Raw genomic sequence first — 18,674 nt, forward strand, 5'->3', positions numbered from 1 at the left:
AGTGTCTATTAAATTATACCTAACTAGGGTTTGAAAAGAACTTCTGCACACTGCTTAAAAAATATAAAATTATTTACTAAATGACTTTTAAAATAACACTGGAAATTATGGTGTTTTGAAAATTCCTTAATAACATGGCAAAATGCTCCTAATATTGCTTTAAGTGGAAAAAAAGTAGGAATTAAATAATCAGTGTGATCTTGACCACATAAATATTTTTGAAGAGTAGAAAACAAGTTTAGAAGAAAATATGCTCAAATGTTAAAATTATTGATTAAGGTTATGGATTTTTAAAAAGATTTTTTTACTGTTCATTACTTTTTAAACTGTACAATGCATACTATATCACTTTGAAAATAAGGAAAAATATTGAACAAAATTAGATTGTAGTAGTACAGTTTATAAAAAAAACTCTCAGTGATTAGAATCTTCTGTAATAGTGTAAGTGTAGAAATGTTCAAGGCATCAAATTAATAGAATGAATGTAATTACAAGACCAGAAATAATTTTTACACCTTACTTCATTTAAGTGATGTGATAGCTTGGTGTCAGATGCATTTTTTCTCCCTGCATGCAAATTATATCTGTGAACTGCTAAAGAAATGCTGAATTCAATGTGAAGAAAAAATATTTACATAAAGTCAAGGCATTGTTCTATACTGAGAAGCCTTGGTCAAAATTTATCATAGGCATCTCCTTGTTCACCCATGAAATGGTTATCAGCACAGTGGAGAGATTCATGATATAAGAAAAATTGAACACCTTGACCAGTATTTCTATAGATATTAATACTATACTGACTTTATCTACTTGAATGAATGAGTGAATATGTGAAGGAATGAACATGACTTTTTGACTCTGTCAGAAAAATGATAAATAGTTTGATACCTTGACCAGGACAGCTATTAGTAGACTTTTAAAAAGTATTAGGAATTGCATGATAATGGCATTTTACTTAAATTGTCTTAAGAACAGCAAGAATCATTAAATATAAAAGATCTTTAAAGAGAACAGACTCAAGCTGGAAAGCAAGAATCCCAGAAGCTGATTTCCCCATCATCTTCAGTGCATGTTATCATTGCAATTAAATTGAAAATAAAACTCAAAGTGTATTCTTAAATAATGAGAGGGGAGAACCTGATACACCCAAATGATCTACTGCAAAATAACACTTAAGGTCCATTGATAATTCTGCTCTGGCAAAATGAATAAGCAAAGGAAAATCTTAAGGTCCAGTAGCAGCAGAATTGTATAAGCAGAATTTGAGAAGATATAAAAGTAAAAATGACTACTGGTAGCATTATTCTAAAACAAAATTCTACAAGATGGGTGTTTTTATTCCATCTTTAAGGAAGTGAGGCAAACTAATTTGCTCAAGTTCACAGAGGACTCAACATGGACCAGACTTCAAAGCTTTGACTCTTTCCTCTGTATCACACTATCACTCTTGCACTGACTTTTTAGCCTTGCATATTTATTTAATGAATTTAAAACTTTTTTTTCCCTTTCCAGTGGGTTAACAGTGCAACCCAGAGGCAGCGTTTGTAGAGAAGCTCATTCTATTACATCAGAGCTTAAATCTTTGTTCCCTGTCTCCATGTCTCATTTTATGGTCTTTGGAAATGTGTCTATAAAACGCATTCTTTCTTACTGATCATCTGAAACTTGCAACAGTGTGTAGAATGCTTGAAATTCAGCAGTAATTGCCATAGTCCCTTGCTCTGATGGAGCATGCAGTCTTATAGAAGATAAATAAATGAGACTATAATGTGAGCCCAAGAGGGTACATTGGCAGTTTGAGAATATGAAGAAGTGGTACCAAACATAGATTTGGGTAGAGGGTGGTCTGTAAGTTCTTTCCAGAGAAAGGAGCACCTGAATACGAGACCTAAGGTGAGTTAGGTCTGCGGGCAGAGAGCTCTGTGGAGAAGTGCCCATGGAGGCCTGGCAGAAAAGAGGCATTTGCTCAGTTCCTACTGTGCTGAAGGTCATTTGCTGTGACTGAGAAGTAAAGTGTGTTTTGTGTGTGTGTGTGCACACATGTGCATTCCTGGGTGTGCCCACCAGTGCAATAGTAAAAACTGCTTTGGAGAAGACTATAGAGGCTACATTATTCAGGGTTTTGTGCTCAGGGCTCAGTTGCTCAGTTGTGTCCAATCTTTGCAACTCCATGAACTGTAGCCCTCCAGCTTACTCTGTCCACGGGATTTTCCAGGCAAGAATACTGGAGTGGGTTGCCATTTCCTTCTCCAATTCAGAGCCTTAACTAGTAAGAAAAATACCTTGTGCTTAATACTTATTCTGTGCCAGACACTATTGTAATTTTATTATAACACATTTATTCCTTATTTTAAACCCAAGAAAAAGTTATACTGTCATGATCTTCATTTCATATACAAGGACAATAACACACACACACGTGTGTGTGTGTGTGTGTGTGCGCGCACTAAGTGACTCTTCTAAGTTATCAGATTTAGTGAGGAATACAACAGAGACTTGAGCTCCAGCCAATCTAGCTTGAAAAGTATGGTCCATGAACCAGTATTATCAGCATTACCTGGGAACTTATTAAAAATGCAAAAACTGAGGCACCAACCCAGACCTACAGAATCAGAATATACATTTTAACAAGGTGGTTCCTGAGCACTTTAAAGTTAGGGGACATCTGCTGTAGATTAATCTACTACAATCTACTACAGTAGATTGATCTACTGCTTCTCTTTAACTTTGAGAAGGAATCTGGACACTACCCTGAGGCCAGTGGAGAGTCAGGAAAAGGCTTGCAGTAAGAGATGGACAAAATCAAATCTGTTTTTAGACCAGTAGTTTCACGTCAATCACTCTGGCTTCAGTATGGGGAGTGAAGCCAAAGAAGGCAATTCTGGAGGCAGGGAGACCCATGAAAGGACCACTGTTCACCAAATAAAGGAGGATGGCAGCCTGAATAGGGCGATGGCAGTGACAGAGGAGGGGAGCTGGTGAGTGGATGAGGTGGTGGGGACAGCATTTGGAGAGTCTGTGGGTACATAAATTGAGGGAGAGGTGGAGTTAGTTCACATCCAGTTTCTGGCTTGAGCAACCGGTTGTATCATGGTGTCATTTTCTGTATGTGGATACTTGGGGGAAGCAGGGTGGAAAGTATGAGAGGCAGTTGATGAGTTTACTTCTAGATTAAAATGAGACTTGAGAGGACTGTGGGAAAGTCAAGGAGAGCTAGTCAGTCAGGTCCAAGGAGTGAGTGTGGGGAAACCACATAAATTCCTTGGACATTTTGAAAGGGATCCCAGGGCAAATTCTAGGTCAAAATTTCTACCTGGTTTGCCCTTCATGTCCCTCCACCTACTCCATTGTATTCACTAAGGTCTACACCTGCTCTGGGAAGTCCTATATGCAGCAGACAATCAGACATAGAGGTTTGTTGCTCAGAAAAGATATCTTAGCTAGACATAAAGATTTCGGACTCCTCAGCATACATAATAGACTGTAAGTGAAGCTGTGACATTGCTCAGAAAGAGAAAAGGAGTCTAGGATATAGGGAAGAGGAAGAGGAATCTGTGAAACTGACTGAGCATAGTGGTCTTAGAGGTGGGAGGAAAACTAGGAGTTGGACATCATGGAAGCTCTGGGTAAAGAGTGTTTCAAGATGGGGAAAGTGGAGTCTTAAGTAAAATGGTTCTGAAACAGTTAGAAGAGAATAAGAAATTTCTGCTGGATTTAGCAATACACTAGCGATTGATCACCTCACTGAGAGCTGGGGAAAACTGATGAGGGTCAAAGTCAGACAGCAATGAGGTGAGGGCTAAGAAAGTGGGGATTCTTTACAGAGTGTAGACAATATTTTCAGGATTTTGATCTATAAAGCTTAGGAATGAGGGTAACTGGAAAAGCTTGGTAATGAAGCAGAAGGTTTTCAAGATGGGGGATTTGAACATGCTTAAATGCTGATGAGAGGAGCCAATAAAGAAGGAAAGATTTAAGTCCGTGATCCGTGAAGTAGAGGATATGAGACAATGGGCACTGGTTTAGATCTTTGCTTTTATGCCCCAATCTACCAACAGGTCGGTATGGGGATTTGGGAGAATGGCCAGAGAATAGGTAGGTCCCCCTGCAGTCACCTGTTCCACATTCTGGGGGTCTCTAGAGGCTTAGTCCAATCACCTTTCCATTCTAAGCCTTAGTCGCCACAGAAGAAACTTCAGATATTTGAATCTTCCACTTTTAAATCAGTGGACATGCTGCCCAGAACAAGTATGACTATGGATTAACTATGTATCTACTTCTAAAACTAACCCTTAAATATCTTCAGCTAAAATCTTTGCCTTAACCTTACCTGTCCTCAGGTAAGTTGAGAGAGACAGACATACTTCCACCTTAATCCATTTAAAGATTGCATAAACCCACCAACTGCAGGTTATGTCTGGTTTTGTGGAGAATAGTAGTTCATAATCAGGACACCTCAAGAATACTCAAGGACAGGTTTCAAGTGTATATCAACCCCAGAAATGTTAAGGAAAAACAAAATCTATATACAATGTGCCTTGTTTCTTCTGAGACATGTCCATTGATTCTCAGATGAAGAGAATCTGTGATCCCAAGTCTAATGTGGAGACACTGCTCAAGCTGATAATTTTGGAGGGATTCGAGCTGTTATGGCAGGAGGGAGTCCCCTTTCCTCCTTCTCCTTTCCCTCCTATTCACAGTTCCTTCCAGGGGGCCAAAAGGTAACCAAGAAAAATGATGACTATCAGAAAGGATAAAGAGAATTACAGGAACATGGAAATGTAAGGTTGTTTAACTGACATCTGATTCAGAACTTTCCATGTGAACCCAAGTATTTGGTTTTCAGTTCTAAAGAGATCATTTCCTAGATTGAAAATGTGAAAAAACAAATCTAAGCTTATGCAGCATCTTCTAGAAAAAATTTTATTTTCAGTATTATAGTAGAAAGTTGCTAGCCTTGCTTAAGGAACCCAAATTAATCCAACTTTACTCAGAATGATGTTGGCAAATATAATAAAAATAAGAGGTAGACTTGTCAGTGAGGTGATGTTACATTAAAGCACAAATCCGCTGCTCTTGTTTAGGTACAACAGTCCCGGAATTGGCAACTAATGACAACACATGGGAATAAATAGAACAAGTGTAGAAAACAGATGTCAGAGTTTACCTTTCCCATCAAGCAGTTTGGATTATGGCTTTAGGCACATATCATAACAAATATGTTAAGAAATATCCTGTGCAATGTGTATATTTGCAACTGTTTGTGCTAAATTTTAACCCATATATGTTGCTAATAAAAATCCTAGAACCTATACATGATAATATTGTGAATGTGAAATGACAGCTAAAATGACTTGTTACATTTTATTTATAAGAATTACACATTTTTTTAATGATTCTTTTTGGTTCCCACATTTCCAAAATCCAGATTGACAAGTTGAGGAGTTGCATTTGGTTTTCAGATGGATGACAGGCACCAAAAAGAATCTGATTAGAGGGGGAAAAAGTATAAACACATATGGGAAGCATACTTCTGCTTTCATAATACTATCTCAGTTTCAAGAAGCAATGCTTTAGATTCATTCAGCATAATACACATGGGTCAGACACACAGACATTTTAATTCAATCTTAGAAAGCCTAAGATTAGGAATTGTCTTTATGTCTGCTTGTGAAAAATAGGCAGTTTTTCTTTTTTTTTTTTAATAGCAGGAATCTCACTAACTCAAAATCTGTAAATGACTTTAAATTGTGCTCTGGCTATATAAATCCAGCCATAAAATATCCTCAGTGATAAAGTTAGTCATTCAAATAAATTAAGCCAATTAAAACCCCAGAATCAAGTCATTCCTTTTTTTTTATGAATACAGTGAAGCTGTATCTCCAATTATAGACAATTTTCAGAACTCAGGAGACAACTCAAAACAGTTATCTGGCTACTATGTTGCCTTTATACACATGGCATCAAATTGAGAAATCTGAAAAGCTCAGCATATAAAGTTTGATAACTGCTGGCTCAAATGCCTTTTAAAAAGTTTCTAAGAAACTTCAAGATGTATACTTGCTTGCCAAGTAAAACCAAGTCACCACCAAGTTTCCTTTAAGTAGCCATGAGAAAGTTTATAAGAATCTCCTGCACTTAAAAAAAAAAAAAAAATTAGAAATGCAAAGACAACATTAAGAAGAAGAAAACAAAACTTACTTTTTCTTAAAGCCGCTTCTTCCAACAGTTTAAACAGGATGAAAGGAGAATATATGATGGTTTACTTTCTTCTCCAACACATTCATATGTTACCTCCAAGAAGTACAGAATGGGCCACCAAAACTATCTAAGGGTCCCTCCCAACTGCAGCCTTTGTAACTTTGAGGAAGAAAATAGAAGTGTGTGGGTTTCCTCCAAGTCTTGTGACATGTACATAGCTGACTCCTACTGGGCTGAAAAAGCACTTGTCAATTTTTACTTAAAATTATGAGTAGCAAATTCTCTGCAGGACATCCTTAAAGGGAAATCCTGCCGGAATTAGCACATGAAACATCTAGATAATCTCCAGAAAGTTTAAAATATAAAGTGCACATACAGACATTCACGTACACTCAAGAAATTCCCACTGCCTAGGCTAAATTGAGGGTATACTTAAAATTTTTCTATAAAGGATGATGTATTTCCTGCTTTTCCCTTGTTGTTGTTGCTGTTATTTCACTGACAGAGTCCTCCTTATGGGTTTTGCTGTGTTCTGTGCGTAGTCACCCAGCTGGGGCTGACTCTGCGACCCCATGGACTGTAGCCCGCCAGGCTCCTTTGCCCATAGGGATCCTCTCCAGGCAAGAATACTGGAGTGGGTTGCCATGCCCTTCTTCGGAGCATATTCCCAACCCAGGGATCGAACCCATGTCTCCTGCATTGCAGGCAGATTTTTTACTGTCTGAGCCACCATGGAAGCCCCAAAATACTTGAGTGGGTAGTCTATCCATTCTCCAGGAGTTCTTCCCATCTCAGGAATCGAACCAGAGCCTCCTGCATGGCAGGCGAATATTTTACCAACTGAGCTAAAATCAGATCTTCTTATAGGTTAGAAATGGATAAACTACAGAGTTTTTCTGTTGAAATATCTGGAAAGAGATGAGGCCCGATGTTCTCACCTGTAGCGTTTTCGGTAGCTTGAGAGATGAATCGTGGCGTGTGGCCTCTGTCACTGGCTTCCTGGGAAACTGGTGAACTTTTAGCCTTGGATTTGACTCGGATAACTCCAAGGAGTTACCTGCTTTCTGCACCTGTACTGTGGACCTGGCATTCCCTGCTGCTGCCTCATTCCCTATGAGCTGGCAACAATTGTTATGTCACGTCCACGGCTGTGTGACTTCATCTAAGCACAGACTCAGTCTTTTGAAATCTGAAGTCAAAACTTAAAAAGTGGCCAGATATTTCAGGAGTTGGATCTAAAGAAATGTTTGAATACTGAACTAATCTACAACTGGAATTCTCAGTGGGTCATATTTATCTATAAAGCAAGTGACATTTACTTTTAATCTCTCTAAGGCCATTTCTTCAGTTTGTAAAGGCGGGTGAGGAAGGAAATGTTCTGCTTTAACTCCATCTATTCCCAGACCAAACTTGAACTGTCCTTGTTCCAGGTGCCAAAGAAATATGTTAATGTTTTCTGAGGTCTAACTCAGTTACATACAATCAAAAGACTTGAGCTAGGGAAATATATAAAGGCAATCAACTCAGTGCCTTGTTATTCACCTGACTTTGATGATAAAGATATTATGAAAATGAAAACATTGTGATGAGCAGCAACAAACTGATTCAGTGAAAGGACACGAGAACATTCAAACTATTATAAAGCATTCAATCCAACATAAAATCTATTATTAGTACTAGCTTTTAATTCTTATGACGCCACGGATAGACCGGCATTAATTTTCTCCTTTTAAAGGTGAGGAAGTGGAGTCTAGGAGTTATAAAGTCGCCTATGTCCCCATGAAGTTATGGAACCCCGTTTAGCGCCCCCGTGTGTTCCTGAGAGGGTCATCTTCATTCACGCATCCAACCTGAGATCCTCCTGTTCCATTCTCAAACTACTCCACATAGCTCCATTAGGCCCATAAAATATCTTAGTTAACACTCCCAACTGTCTTTAATCTTACCTGAAATTTCTCATCTCTGCCATGTCCATTTCTTTTTGAAGCTCTCTCCCCTTGGTTTCACTAAGTTATTCTCCTAATTTTCTCCTTGGGCTTAGCATCTTCAACTTCCTCTCCCTTTATTCACCTCACCCTTCCCTAGAACTTCATTCTCAGTTCAGAATGCTTCTCTACACTCTCCACGGGTTTTCTCATGAAAACAATTAACAATATATTATGACTCCTAAACCTGTATTCTCAGCTGGTATTGCTCTCTATGGTTCTAGGCCTGTTGTCTCTTCGCTGTCTTTGCACAGAGGTCCCTAGGCATCCCAAACTCAGCAGTCCCAAACAAACACCTTCATCTTTTCCCCACCTCCCACTGTACAGATGAGGTCTGCTGTATTTCCTGTCTCAGGACATGGCACAATCACCTAACCCATCATACCCTGGACTTCTCTTTCCTCAGTTAGTCTCCACCATCCCCATCATTCATCCCCATCCGCAACTTCTGGTGGTTCTACTTTGTTAAATATTTCCTAGATTTGTCATTATCCCTGCATTCTGGCCCTCACATTTCTCACTTGGATTGTTGTTATCCGTCATAAAACATTTGGCATCTGCCTCAGTCTAGTCCCCTTTTATAATTTCTTTGTATTGCTATAAAACAATACTTAAAGATATGTTTATTGAATTATAAAATACCTGCTTCTTGCAGAAATCTGAAATAATGAAAAAAATTGTTTAAAATGACTTGCAATTCAAGAGAGTCACAATTCATCACTCAAATCTTTGAAATATTCTGTATGCATACATGTTGCTATACAAGGAAATGTCTATGTAAATATTTTCATGCAAATACTTACACAGTTATAGTTAAATATGGTTAATAAGAAAATCAAAACCACACTGCATGTATCTTTTTTACTTGATATACTGTTAATGATTTTCCAAATCAAATATTTTTTAAGTGGCTGCAAATAATGGCTGCAACACAATGAAGTATGTGGTGGAATAATTCTTCCTGTTTTTTCTCTATGATCTGTTTTCTTCAACACCAAAACTTAGCCTGAGCCTTTATAATTTATGACTCACAAGACTTAGATTCTGGTGGGAAAGAGGGAAGAAAAAAAAACAGAATACTCTAAGTTCATTAATTTAAACTTAAACATTTAGTTTAAGGCTGCACTTTACTAGTAAGTAAAGACAGTTCAGTAGGAAAAAAATTTGCTAAAATGATTTTTTCTTCTTTAAAATGAATAATAAACACAGGAGAAAACCTGTGGGGATTTTGTCTTAGCTTGCCTGGTCAGAGAAAGGACTTTTCTTTGGTGGAAGACTGCCTCCTTTCCTTGAGAGAGGTATCATCCACATTTCTCTTCTATCAGAGGCTGGGGGAGAAAGATTTGTACACGTTTTTAAGTTCACATTTTCCTTCTCAGGAGACATTGATCTCACAAATAACAGATACATTTTAAAGGATTTTGGCAAACTGTCAAATTGCCTTTTAGAATGGATGATCTTTTTAAAAGACAATCACCTCACTTCCCTGGTTAATCTTTAAAGGCAATCTCTTGCATTTAGGAGAATGGCTAACTTCTCAGCTTAGCATGTAAGCCATTTTGTGATTCCTTCTTCTCTAGTCTCTCCCGCTTCATCTTACACTACTTCCCAAATCATTTTTCATATTTCTAATACTTTAGGGATTCCAACATTTCTCATTTCATATTATCTTAGTAGTCTGGAATCTCCTTTCCTCTGCCCAGAAATGCCCTTACCAGGCTAGTCCTACTTTTCTTGAGGGTCGCCTCCAGCTGGTTCAGTAGCCCTCCCTGCAGTGCAAGAGTTTGACTTCCTTCTCCCATTACATCCTCTGCTTGCTGCTCTCCAAACACTGTATTGAACTACAACTGTTGATTCTTGCCATCACCTTGAAAGCAAGACACATTTTTAAGATTTGTGTTCTTATTCTTTGCACTTAGTTGTCTCACAGGATCCAGGAGATTATTGAGCCAAGGATTGAAACTCGCCATGTCCTCCCTTTCCTCCCTCACACCCCAATATAATCCCTTCCTTCCTGCTCTTCAAACACACATCCAGGTTAAGTCTTACTACTAATCATTGAAGAGGAACAGAGGTGCAAATAAAGACAAGCCTGGTAAAACAGATAAAACACAACATTGGGAACTTAAAAAAATTTAATACCTGTTTAATGTAGTTGTTCCTTCTTTTTGTGTGTGATGTAAATGGAACAAACAGTTTTTGAAGGTCCAAAAGTCAGGCTTTCTTTCTTAATGGTTTGGAAAAAGTCTGACCTGGGTTCTATTTTTTTTTTTTTAAATTTATAGTTGATTTACCATGTTTCAGATATATAGCAAAGTGACTTTTTAATCATATATATATATACACACACACACACACACATATGCACACGCACATATACATATATGTGTGTACACACACAGACACTTCCCTGGTGGCTCAGATGGTACAGAATCTGCCTGCAATGCAAAAAACCCAGGTTTGATCCCTGGGTCAGGAAGATCCCCTGGAGAAGGAAATGGCAACCCACTCTAGTATCCTTGCCTGGAAAATCTCATGAACAGAGAAGCCTGGAGGGCTATACAGTCCATGGGGTCACAAATAGTTGGACACAACTGAGCGACTAACACTAAAACACACACACACATATATACTTTTCAGATCTTCCCCCATTATTGGTTATTATAGGATATTGAATATAGTTTCCTGTGCTATATACAGTAGGTCTTTATTATCTATTTTATACCAAACTCCTAACTTATCTCCCCTCTACCCACTGCTGTCCCCTCTGGTAACCATAAATTTCTATGTCTGTGAGTCTATTTCTGTTTTGTAAATAAGTTCACTTATATGGGCTTCCTGGGTGGTGCTAGTGGTAAAGAACCGAACTGCCAAGGCAGGAGACATGGGACTCGGGTTTGATCCCTGGGTTGGAAAGATCCCCTGGAGGAGGAAATGGCAACACACTTCAGTATTCTTGCCTGGAGAATCCCATGGACAGAGGAGCCGAGAGGGCTACAGTCCACGGGGTCACAAAGAGTCAGACATGACTGAAGTGACATAGTATGCATGCATTTTTTAGAGTCTATGTGATACCGTGTCTCTCTGACTTGATTCCCTTAGTATGAAACTCTAGGCCCATCTGTATTGTTGCAAATGGCATTATTTCATTCTTTTTTAATGGCTGAGTACTATACTGTATGAAAAGTGAAAGTTGCTCAGTTGTGTCTCTTTGCAACCCCATGGACTACACAGTCCATAATATTGGAGAGGGTAGCCTTTCTTTCTCCAGGGGATCTTCCCAACCCAGGGATTGAACCCAGGTGGATTCTTGATCAGCTGAGCCACAAGGGAAGCCCAATATACTATATATCTATGTATAATATATATGCCGCATCTCTCTCCATGTATCTTTTGATGGACATTTACAGGCTTTGTTTATGTCCTGGCTACTGTAAGTAGTGCTGCTGTGAACACGGGCTGCATGTATCCTTTCAAATTAGAGTTTTTTTCAGGGTATGTGCCCAGGAGTGGACTGTTAGATCATATGGCAACTCCATCTTTAGTATTTAAGAAACCTCCATACTGTGCTCAATGGTGGCTGCACCAATGTATATTTCCACAGTGTAGGAGGTTTTCTTTTTCTCCATACCCTCTTGAGCATTGTTTATAGACTTTTTGATGGCCATTCTGACCAGTGTGTGGTGATACACCTCATTGTATTTTGCTTTGCGTTTTTCCAATAATTATGATGTTGAGCATCTTTTCAAATACCCATTGACTATCTGTATGTTTTCTTTGGAGAAATGTCTATTTAGATGTATTGCCCATTTTTTAATTGCTTTGTTATTGAGTTGTATGTATATTTTGGAAATGAATCCCTTATCAGTCACATCATTTGTAAATACATTCTACCTTTTGAGGGCTGTCTTTCCATTTTCTTTGTGGTTTCTCTTGCTGTGCAAGGCTCTTAAGTTTAACTAGGTCCCATTTTAAAACTTTTTGTTTTCCTTTACATTACTCTAGGAGATAGATAAAAAAAATGTTACAATTTATATGAGAGTTTTCTGTATTTTCCTCTGCCAAGTTTTATAGTATCCAGTCTTACATTTAGGTCTTTAACTCTATTGAGTCTTTTTTTTTTTTTTTTTTAATATGGTGTTAGAGAACACTGTAATTTCATTCTTTTACATGCAGCTGTCCAGTTTTTCCAGCACCACTTATTGAAGAGACTGTCTTTTTTCCACTGTATATTTTTTCCTCCTTTGCTGTAGATAATTCACCTTAAACACTTGGGCTTGTTTCTGGACTCTCTTCTGCTCCACTGATCTGTGTGTGTGTTTCCGTGTCAGCATCATACTTATTTGATTACTGTGGTTTTATATTCTTAAGCCGGGGAGCCAGGTTCTTCCAGCTCTGTTCCTTCTCGAGACTGTTTTGGCCTTTTGTGTTTCCATACAATTAAAAATTTTTTTTGTTCCAGTTCTGTGAAAAACATAATTGGTAATTTGATAGGGATTACACTCGATCTGTAAAATGCCTTGAGTAGTATGGTTATTTTAACAATATTGACTCTTAATCCAAGCACATGGTAATCTCTTTCCATCTGTGTGGGCTTCAATTTCTTTTACCAGCATCTTAAAGAGTTCTCTGAGTACAGGTCTTTTTAGTTAAGTTTATTCCTAGGTATCCTATTCTTTATATGGGTTTCCTAATTTATTTCTAATATTTCATTGTTAGTGTATAGAAATGTAATGGATTTCTATATGTTATTTTTTGTATCCTGCAACTTGACTGAATTCATTGGTGAGCCCTAGTAGTTTTCTCGTAGTATCCTCAGGATTTTCTATGTATAGCATCATGTCATCTGCAAATAGGGACAGTTTTACTTCTTTTCCAATTTGGATTCCTTTTATTTCTTTTTCTTCCATTGCTGTGGAGTCCTGGGTTCTATTTATTCTCCTCTTTGCTTAGTGTGGCCTTCAGAGGGGAACAACTTGAGTGAATCTGTAGGCTATTTTAATAGCCATAACTTTAATAGTGCTCCCAGATTTTATGGAAAATGTACAGGCCAGAATTTATAAATGTGTTTCTTTCATTTTCCTTATATACTGTGTACATTGGGGTCAAAGGCTTCATTGGTATTAGTCAAAGACAGCAAAACTTCCATTTTCCCCACCCCTACCCAACTCACGTAAGTTAGTTCTTGATAGAAAAAAAAATCCCATTTGGCTGTGGGTCAAGTGGCATTTCTGAGGAAGGAATGAACTGTTTCTTTTCACTGTATAGACACACTACTTCAAATTACTGCTGCACTTTGAATTCACCCTTGGTGCTTCATTGTCTCACTAAAGTACATTCTCCAAAAAGTTCAAGATGGGTCTACAATCAGGTTAAGCAACTTCTACACTTATTTTTCTAATTTCGTGTTAAGGTCTTTTTGGGAAATACACTGATTTTTGATGAAGATAAGCCACTGTTCACTGACTCTTGACGGTCAGAACTGAGTTTCCTTTGACTATTCAAAAATAAACGGTCTGGAGATAGAACATATGAACATAAATACCTGAGCATATTTTTCAAATATCCCAGCCATTATGAGCAATAGTAAGAAGTACTAATAGCAGATAAAAGTTTAGCTATACATTTGCTGAAATCCAGGTAACTGAAAATGATTTATTAAGGTGAAAAGGTTCATGAATGGCAAACTTGCAAGGAATGAAAGACACAGAGGACTATGGAACTACTTTTGTGTACAAACATAATAAAATCCTCTAAAAATATTCAGGATAAAAATTTAAAAATGTATTTATATCACACATATACATCAATCCTAGTAATTAGAAGATTCAAAGTACATAAAATTTAATAGAAAGAGAACTTTATTCTAAATAACATTCTTAAATCTGCCCATTAAGAGCACAGTAAACATTTAACAGTTTTTATTTTATTAATGAAATTAGATTTTTACATACAAAATCAACTAAGTAATTTTATTTACAAAAATAATCTTAAAAACTGCTTATTTACTGTGGAAAAATAGCCATTTTGATAAAAGAAAAAAATTTAATGACAGTTTAATGCAACAAAATAAGAATGGCTTTTTGTTTCATTGTCTGATACTTTGACTTAAATGTGGATTACTTTGGTATCTCTTGAAACCTAAGTAATAAGATCCTTAAACAAGCACTGAATAAAAAATTAGGTTGGGTGTATTCTGGAAGCTAAATCAACACAACTAAGTGGAGTTTGTGGTCACAGAGGATTTGTTATTTTCCTTCCTTTGCCCTTATGAAAATACATTAATAGAAAATTACCAATGGCAATATTTTAAAATTTATGTTATATTCCTATCAACTTTGACATTGCCTAGCAAATTATATTAATTTCTTTCAATCAATGTTAATACTTTGTCTAGAATTAGGGTAGAGGTAGACTGATTTTTGTAGTCAAACATTTTAAAACATCGTTTTAAATGCCATATAAGGAATAATATAAAACAGTATTTTTAAAAATATTTGAGATTTTACTATTATATTTTAAATAATTAAATTTTTTTATATACAATAAGTTGTTGCTTAAAACTCATTTGATTAAAATTATTACTCCAAGGAACTATTTTACTTTATAGTCTTTTAATTGCTCAATCTTTACAAATTAAGAATACCTATTTCTTAATAAGTTTCTATTTTTGAAAAAATAGTTCCAATGATTTAAATGCATTATAGATCCCCTACAACAAAGTATTAGGTGACAGTGTCTACTGATATGAAAAATGAAATTCAGAAAGGCAAACTGGGTTATAGAAAACTATCTGTATTACCTTTTTAGTAAATGTGATTTAACACTTATAAGTAAATTATCCTTTTTCTCTCACTCTTGTCAGCATCTTACTTTAGAATAGAGCATAGAAATACATGGGCCCCTCAGGCATTCTGTCTCTGTAAACACATCCCTGAAGGCCCAGTCACAGAGAAGTTCACTCTTGTGGGGGAAACGAGAGGCCCTCTATCTGCCGGGAATAAGAGCAAGGGCTTAGAAATAAAACAAAAACAACAGTTGGCAAACTTCTGTATTTTAGGTTTGAAGCATTCTCTATTTTCATTTTGACACCAAAGGTTTTCCTTTCTTTAAAAAACACTGACCACATTTTAAGTTTCTATGTAAATTATATTTACGTATGTCACCTGAAATCTAGTAACACAACAAATGAGTCCTTTCCTAGAGATAAAAGATATCAGAAAATTTATTTTTCATTCAGCTTCTAGGAAGAAAATAAACTTGAAATGTATAATTTTTAGACTAATGTGAAAAAGAAACCTTCCATGGAGAGCCCAATTTACAAAAACTTAGATTTTTTTAAACTTACAATGACTACAATGCTACTGTTTGAATTGTGGGTGTGGGAGATGCTATTGGGGGGATTCTGGACTGTGAAATGAGTATTTTTTTTTTTTTTTTTGGTAACCACTCACCTTTAACTTTGGGGGAAAACATTTACTGTATGACAACATTAAGTAAATTAAAATCATTACTCTTCTGTCACTGATGACTTCCTAGATTTGAGAACAAGGTCTTTAATGGACGAGGAAAGCTCCTGAAGTTCTTTACGAGTTGTATTAATGATATCCTCTTGTTCTTTGTCTAATTCATCACTCAAGGGATCTTCTCCCTGCCCAGTCTTCTTATTTTGACTGACTAAATGCTTTACAACCAAACCTTGATACTTTACTAAAAGAGTATGTTGATCCTGTGAAGAGAAAGGAGAGGAAAGTTAACAAACATGATTTAGTTTTCTGTGGGACAAAGTAAGATGCATTCAACCATTATACACTGTAGGTCTTCATCTTTACAAATTACTGGTCATAGAAGTAGAAAGCTGAATCTAGCAAGGTCCTTGCTCTCAAAGAGGTAATTTGGTGGAGATAAGACATGAATACAGATAATTTTAATGTAAGTTGACTGAGGTGGGTTCTCTCACCAAAGATAAAGTGACATGAGAGTTCAAAGAAGCCAGTTTGCTTTTAGCTGAGAAGTCCCTCAGAAGAACATGTGTTGGGTAAGACTTTTTGAGCTGATCCTTGAAGGACAGGTTAAACCTGCATAAACTGAAATGGAAGACTGACATTATTATATCACTTCCAAAAACTTAATTTCTAAATTCAGAATATTCTTTACCATAGATCTTAAAGGATCCTGAAAGATTCCTGAACTAGTCTGAGTTTTAAAAATCAATCTCCTCCTTCACTGTTCCCATTCTAGGAAGCAGAAACATGATGTTAATATGTTCTGTGTATTAGATTCACATCTATCCACTCAAAATATTTAGAATCTGAAAGTTTTAAAAGTTTCAAGTAGACTGAAAATATAATACCTCTGGAATTTTACTATTCAGAAAAGCAATGATCTGGGGGACACATCTTCCAGGTGCATGGAGCATGCTATGGGTTGAGAACTGAAACAACAGAACCGATGTGAGATGCAGAATAAGAGCAGGGTCTTCTGTGACTTTTAGCTGTTCAACCAGTGCTTGCCGATGCTGAAACAGTACCTGCCTAAACAAAAAGAAAGTAACACAAGCGCGTTATCATATTCTAACAAGTTCTCACCAATTTCAGTTCTTCCCTTCTTAGCTTTCCCAGTTTATCTAGCTTCATAAACAATTTAAGGGACCTTTTATGCAACAGACACATAGTTCTGAACAGCATGGATGAACTAGTGTGCTAAAAAATGATAGAGAAACTATACATCAGGGATTCTCAAAGTATGTTTTTTATTTTGAATTGTTGGGTATCAAACAGAAGTGCACTGGTTTAAATAAGGCTTCCTATAAAGAAGGTCTTAAGGCTAGTAAGAATTATTAATTCCTAGGCTTGATCAGCTATGGGATTAAGAACTCTGATACCTTATTCCATTGGGTCAGAGAGGGATACCTAAGGATATGAAGACTGACTACGTTTGAAGGTCTACAGTCATTTAGATACAACAGTTCTGTTTGCAGGATTCAGACAGTCAGACTCCAATTTCAGACATTAATTCAGTGTTACCTTTCTCTTTTTTTGTCTCCCTTCTTCAACATAATATCACAAGCTTCTGCTGCAGAATCCAGACAACCAAGAAAGTCTTCTATGCTCTGGAAAGGTGTTTAAACCATTATTTACTTTTATAAACAGTCGCCTAAAGAAAAGCAGTCATGTAATACTGTTTTATAATTTTACACCCTGAATACAATTTTTAAAAAGGTCATTTTGTCATTAGGTTTGAAACTGTGATTTAGGACTAGACAGTAAAGTGTCCCCAGCTTTGTCTCTTTCTTCACCCTCCAAAGAGATGTCTTGAGTGTAGGATTAATAGTTTTAAATTTAGTTTTCAGTTATTTTGATAAAAATCTATTCAAAGATCACAAATTCTAGCTCAAGTATCTAAACACAGTAAAACTTTATTTACCTTTTCATTCAGAGAGCTGTGGAGTTTGGTGAGAGCCACTTTTGTTTCTTCTGATAATTTACTTAGAATTTTTTTTCTTACCTATAGGGCAAAAAAAGAAAATCCTTTGAGATTGTATATTCACCACATGTCAAAGATACAGAGGACATCATGAGAAATGCTGGGCTGGAAGAAGCACAAGCTGGAATCAAGATTGCTGGGAGAAATATCAATAACCTCAGATATGCAGATGGCACAACCCTTATGGCAGAAAGTGAAGGACTAAAGAGCCTCTTGATGAAAGTGAAAGAGGAGAGTGAAAAAGTTGGCTTAAAGCTCAACATTCAGAAAACTAAGATCATGGGAAATAGATGGGGAAACAGTGGCTGACTTTATTTTTTGGGGCTCCAAAGTCACTGCAGATGGTGACTGCAGCCATGAAATAAAAAGACGCTTACTCCTTGGAAGGAAAGTGATGACCAACCTAGACAGTGTGTTAAAAAGCAGAGACATTACTTTGCCAACAAAGGTCTGTCTAGTCAAGGCTATGGTTTTTTCAGTAGTCATGTATGGATGTGAGAGTTGGACTGTGAAGAAAGCCGAGTGCCGAAGAATTGATGCTTCTGAACTGTGGTGTTGGAGAAGACTCTTGAGAGTCCCTTGGACTGCAAGGCGATCCAACCAGTCCATCCTAAAGGAAATCAGCCCTGAATGTTCTTTGGAAGGACTGATGTTGAAGCTGAAATTCTAAGACTTTGGCCACCTGATGCTGGGAAAGACTGAAGGCAGGAGGAGAAGGGGACGACAGAGGATGAGATGGTTGGATGGCATCACCGACTCAATGGACATGGGTGAACTCGGGGAGTTGGTGATGGACAGGGAGGCCTGGCGTGCTGTGGTTGATGGGGTTGCAAAGAATCAGACATGCCTGGGCGACTGAACTGGATCGTGCACTAGCAGGTGGATGGATTCTTTACCACTGTGCCACCTGGGGAGCCCAAGAGCTTATTTATTTATCTTTTTTAAAGAGATGATGTTCTCCTGTTGCTTTCTACATGCTAATAGGAAGTAGAAGGCCAAGTA

General features: G+C 37.1%; 2 protein-coding genes across 2 annotated transcripts in view; both read right to left on the bottom strand.

The window, feature by feature from the left end:
- Positions 1–6,369, bottom strand: part of FHL5 (four and a half LIM domains 5) — a 54,977-nt gene extending 48,608 nt beyond the window's left edge. The window contains exon 1 of the mRNA XM_061131698.1: positions 6,202–6,369. The gene's annotated coding sequence lies outside the window, so the exon portion shown is untranslated. The remainder of the gene's footprint in view (positions 1–6,201) is intronic.
- Positions 6,370–13,827: 7,458 nt separating this feature from the next.
- Positions 13,828–18,674, bottom strand: part of UFL1 (UFM1 specific ligase 1) — a 64,376-nt gene continuing 59,529 nt past the window's right edge. Inside the window, exons 16-19 of the mRNA XM_061131960.1 lie at positions 17,613–17,693; positions 17,213–17,298; positions 16,540–16,720; positions 13,828–15,915 (exon numbers count right to left, since the gene is read on the bottom strand). Of these exons, the coding sequence (XP_060987943.1) occupies positions 15,697–15,915; positions 16,540–16,720; positions 17,213–17,298; positions 17,613–17,693 (567 nt within the window). The 3' untranslated portion in view covers positions 13,828–15,696. The remainder of the gene's footprint in view (positions 15,916–16,539; positions 16,721–17,212; positions 17,299–17,612; positions 17,694–18,674) is intronic.

Source organism: Dama dama, chromosome 28, assembly GCF_033118175.1.
Source record: "Dama dama isolate Ldn47 chromosome 28, ASM3311817v1, whole genome shotgun sequence".
Taxonomy (NCBI): Eukaryota; Metazoa; Chordata; class Mammalia; order Artiodactyla; family Cervidae; genus Dama; species Dama dama.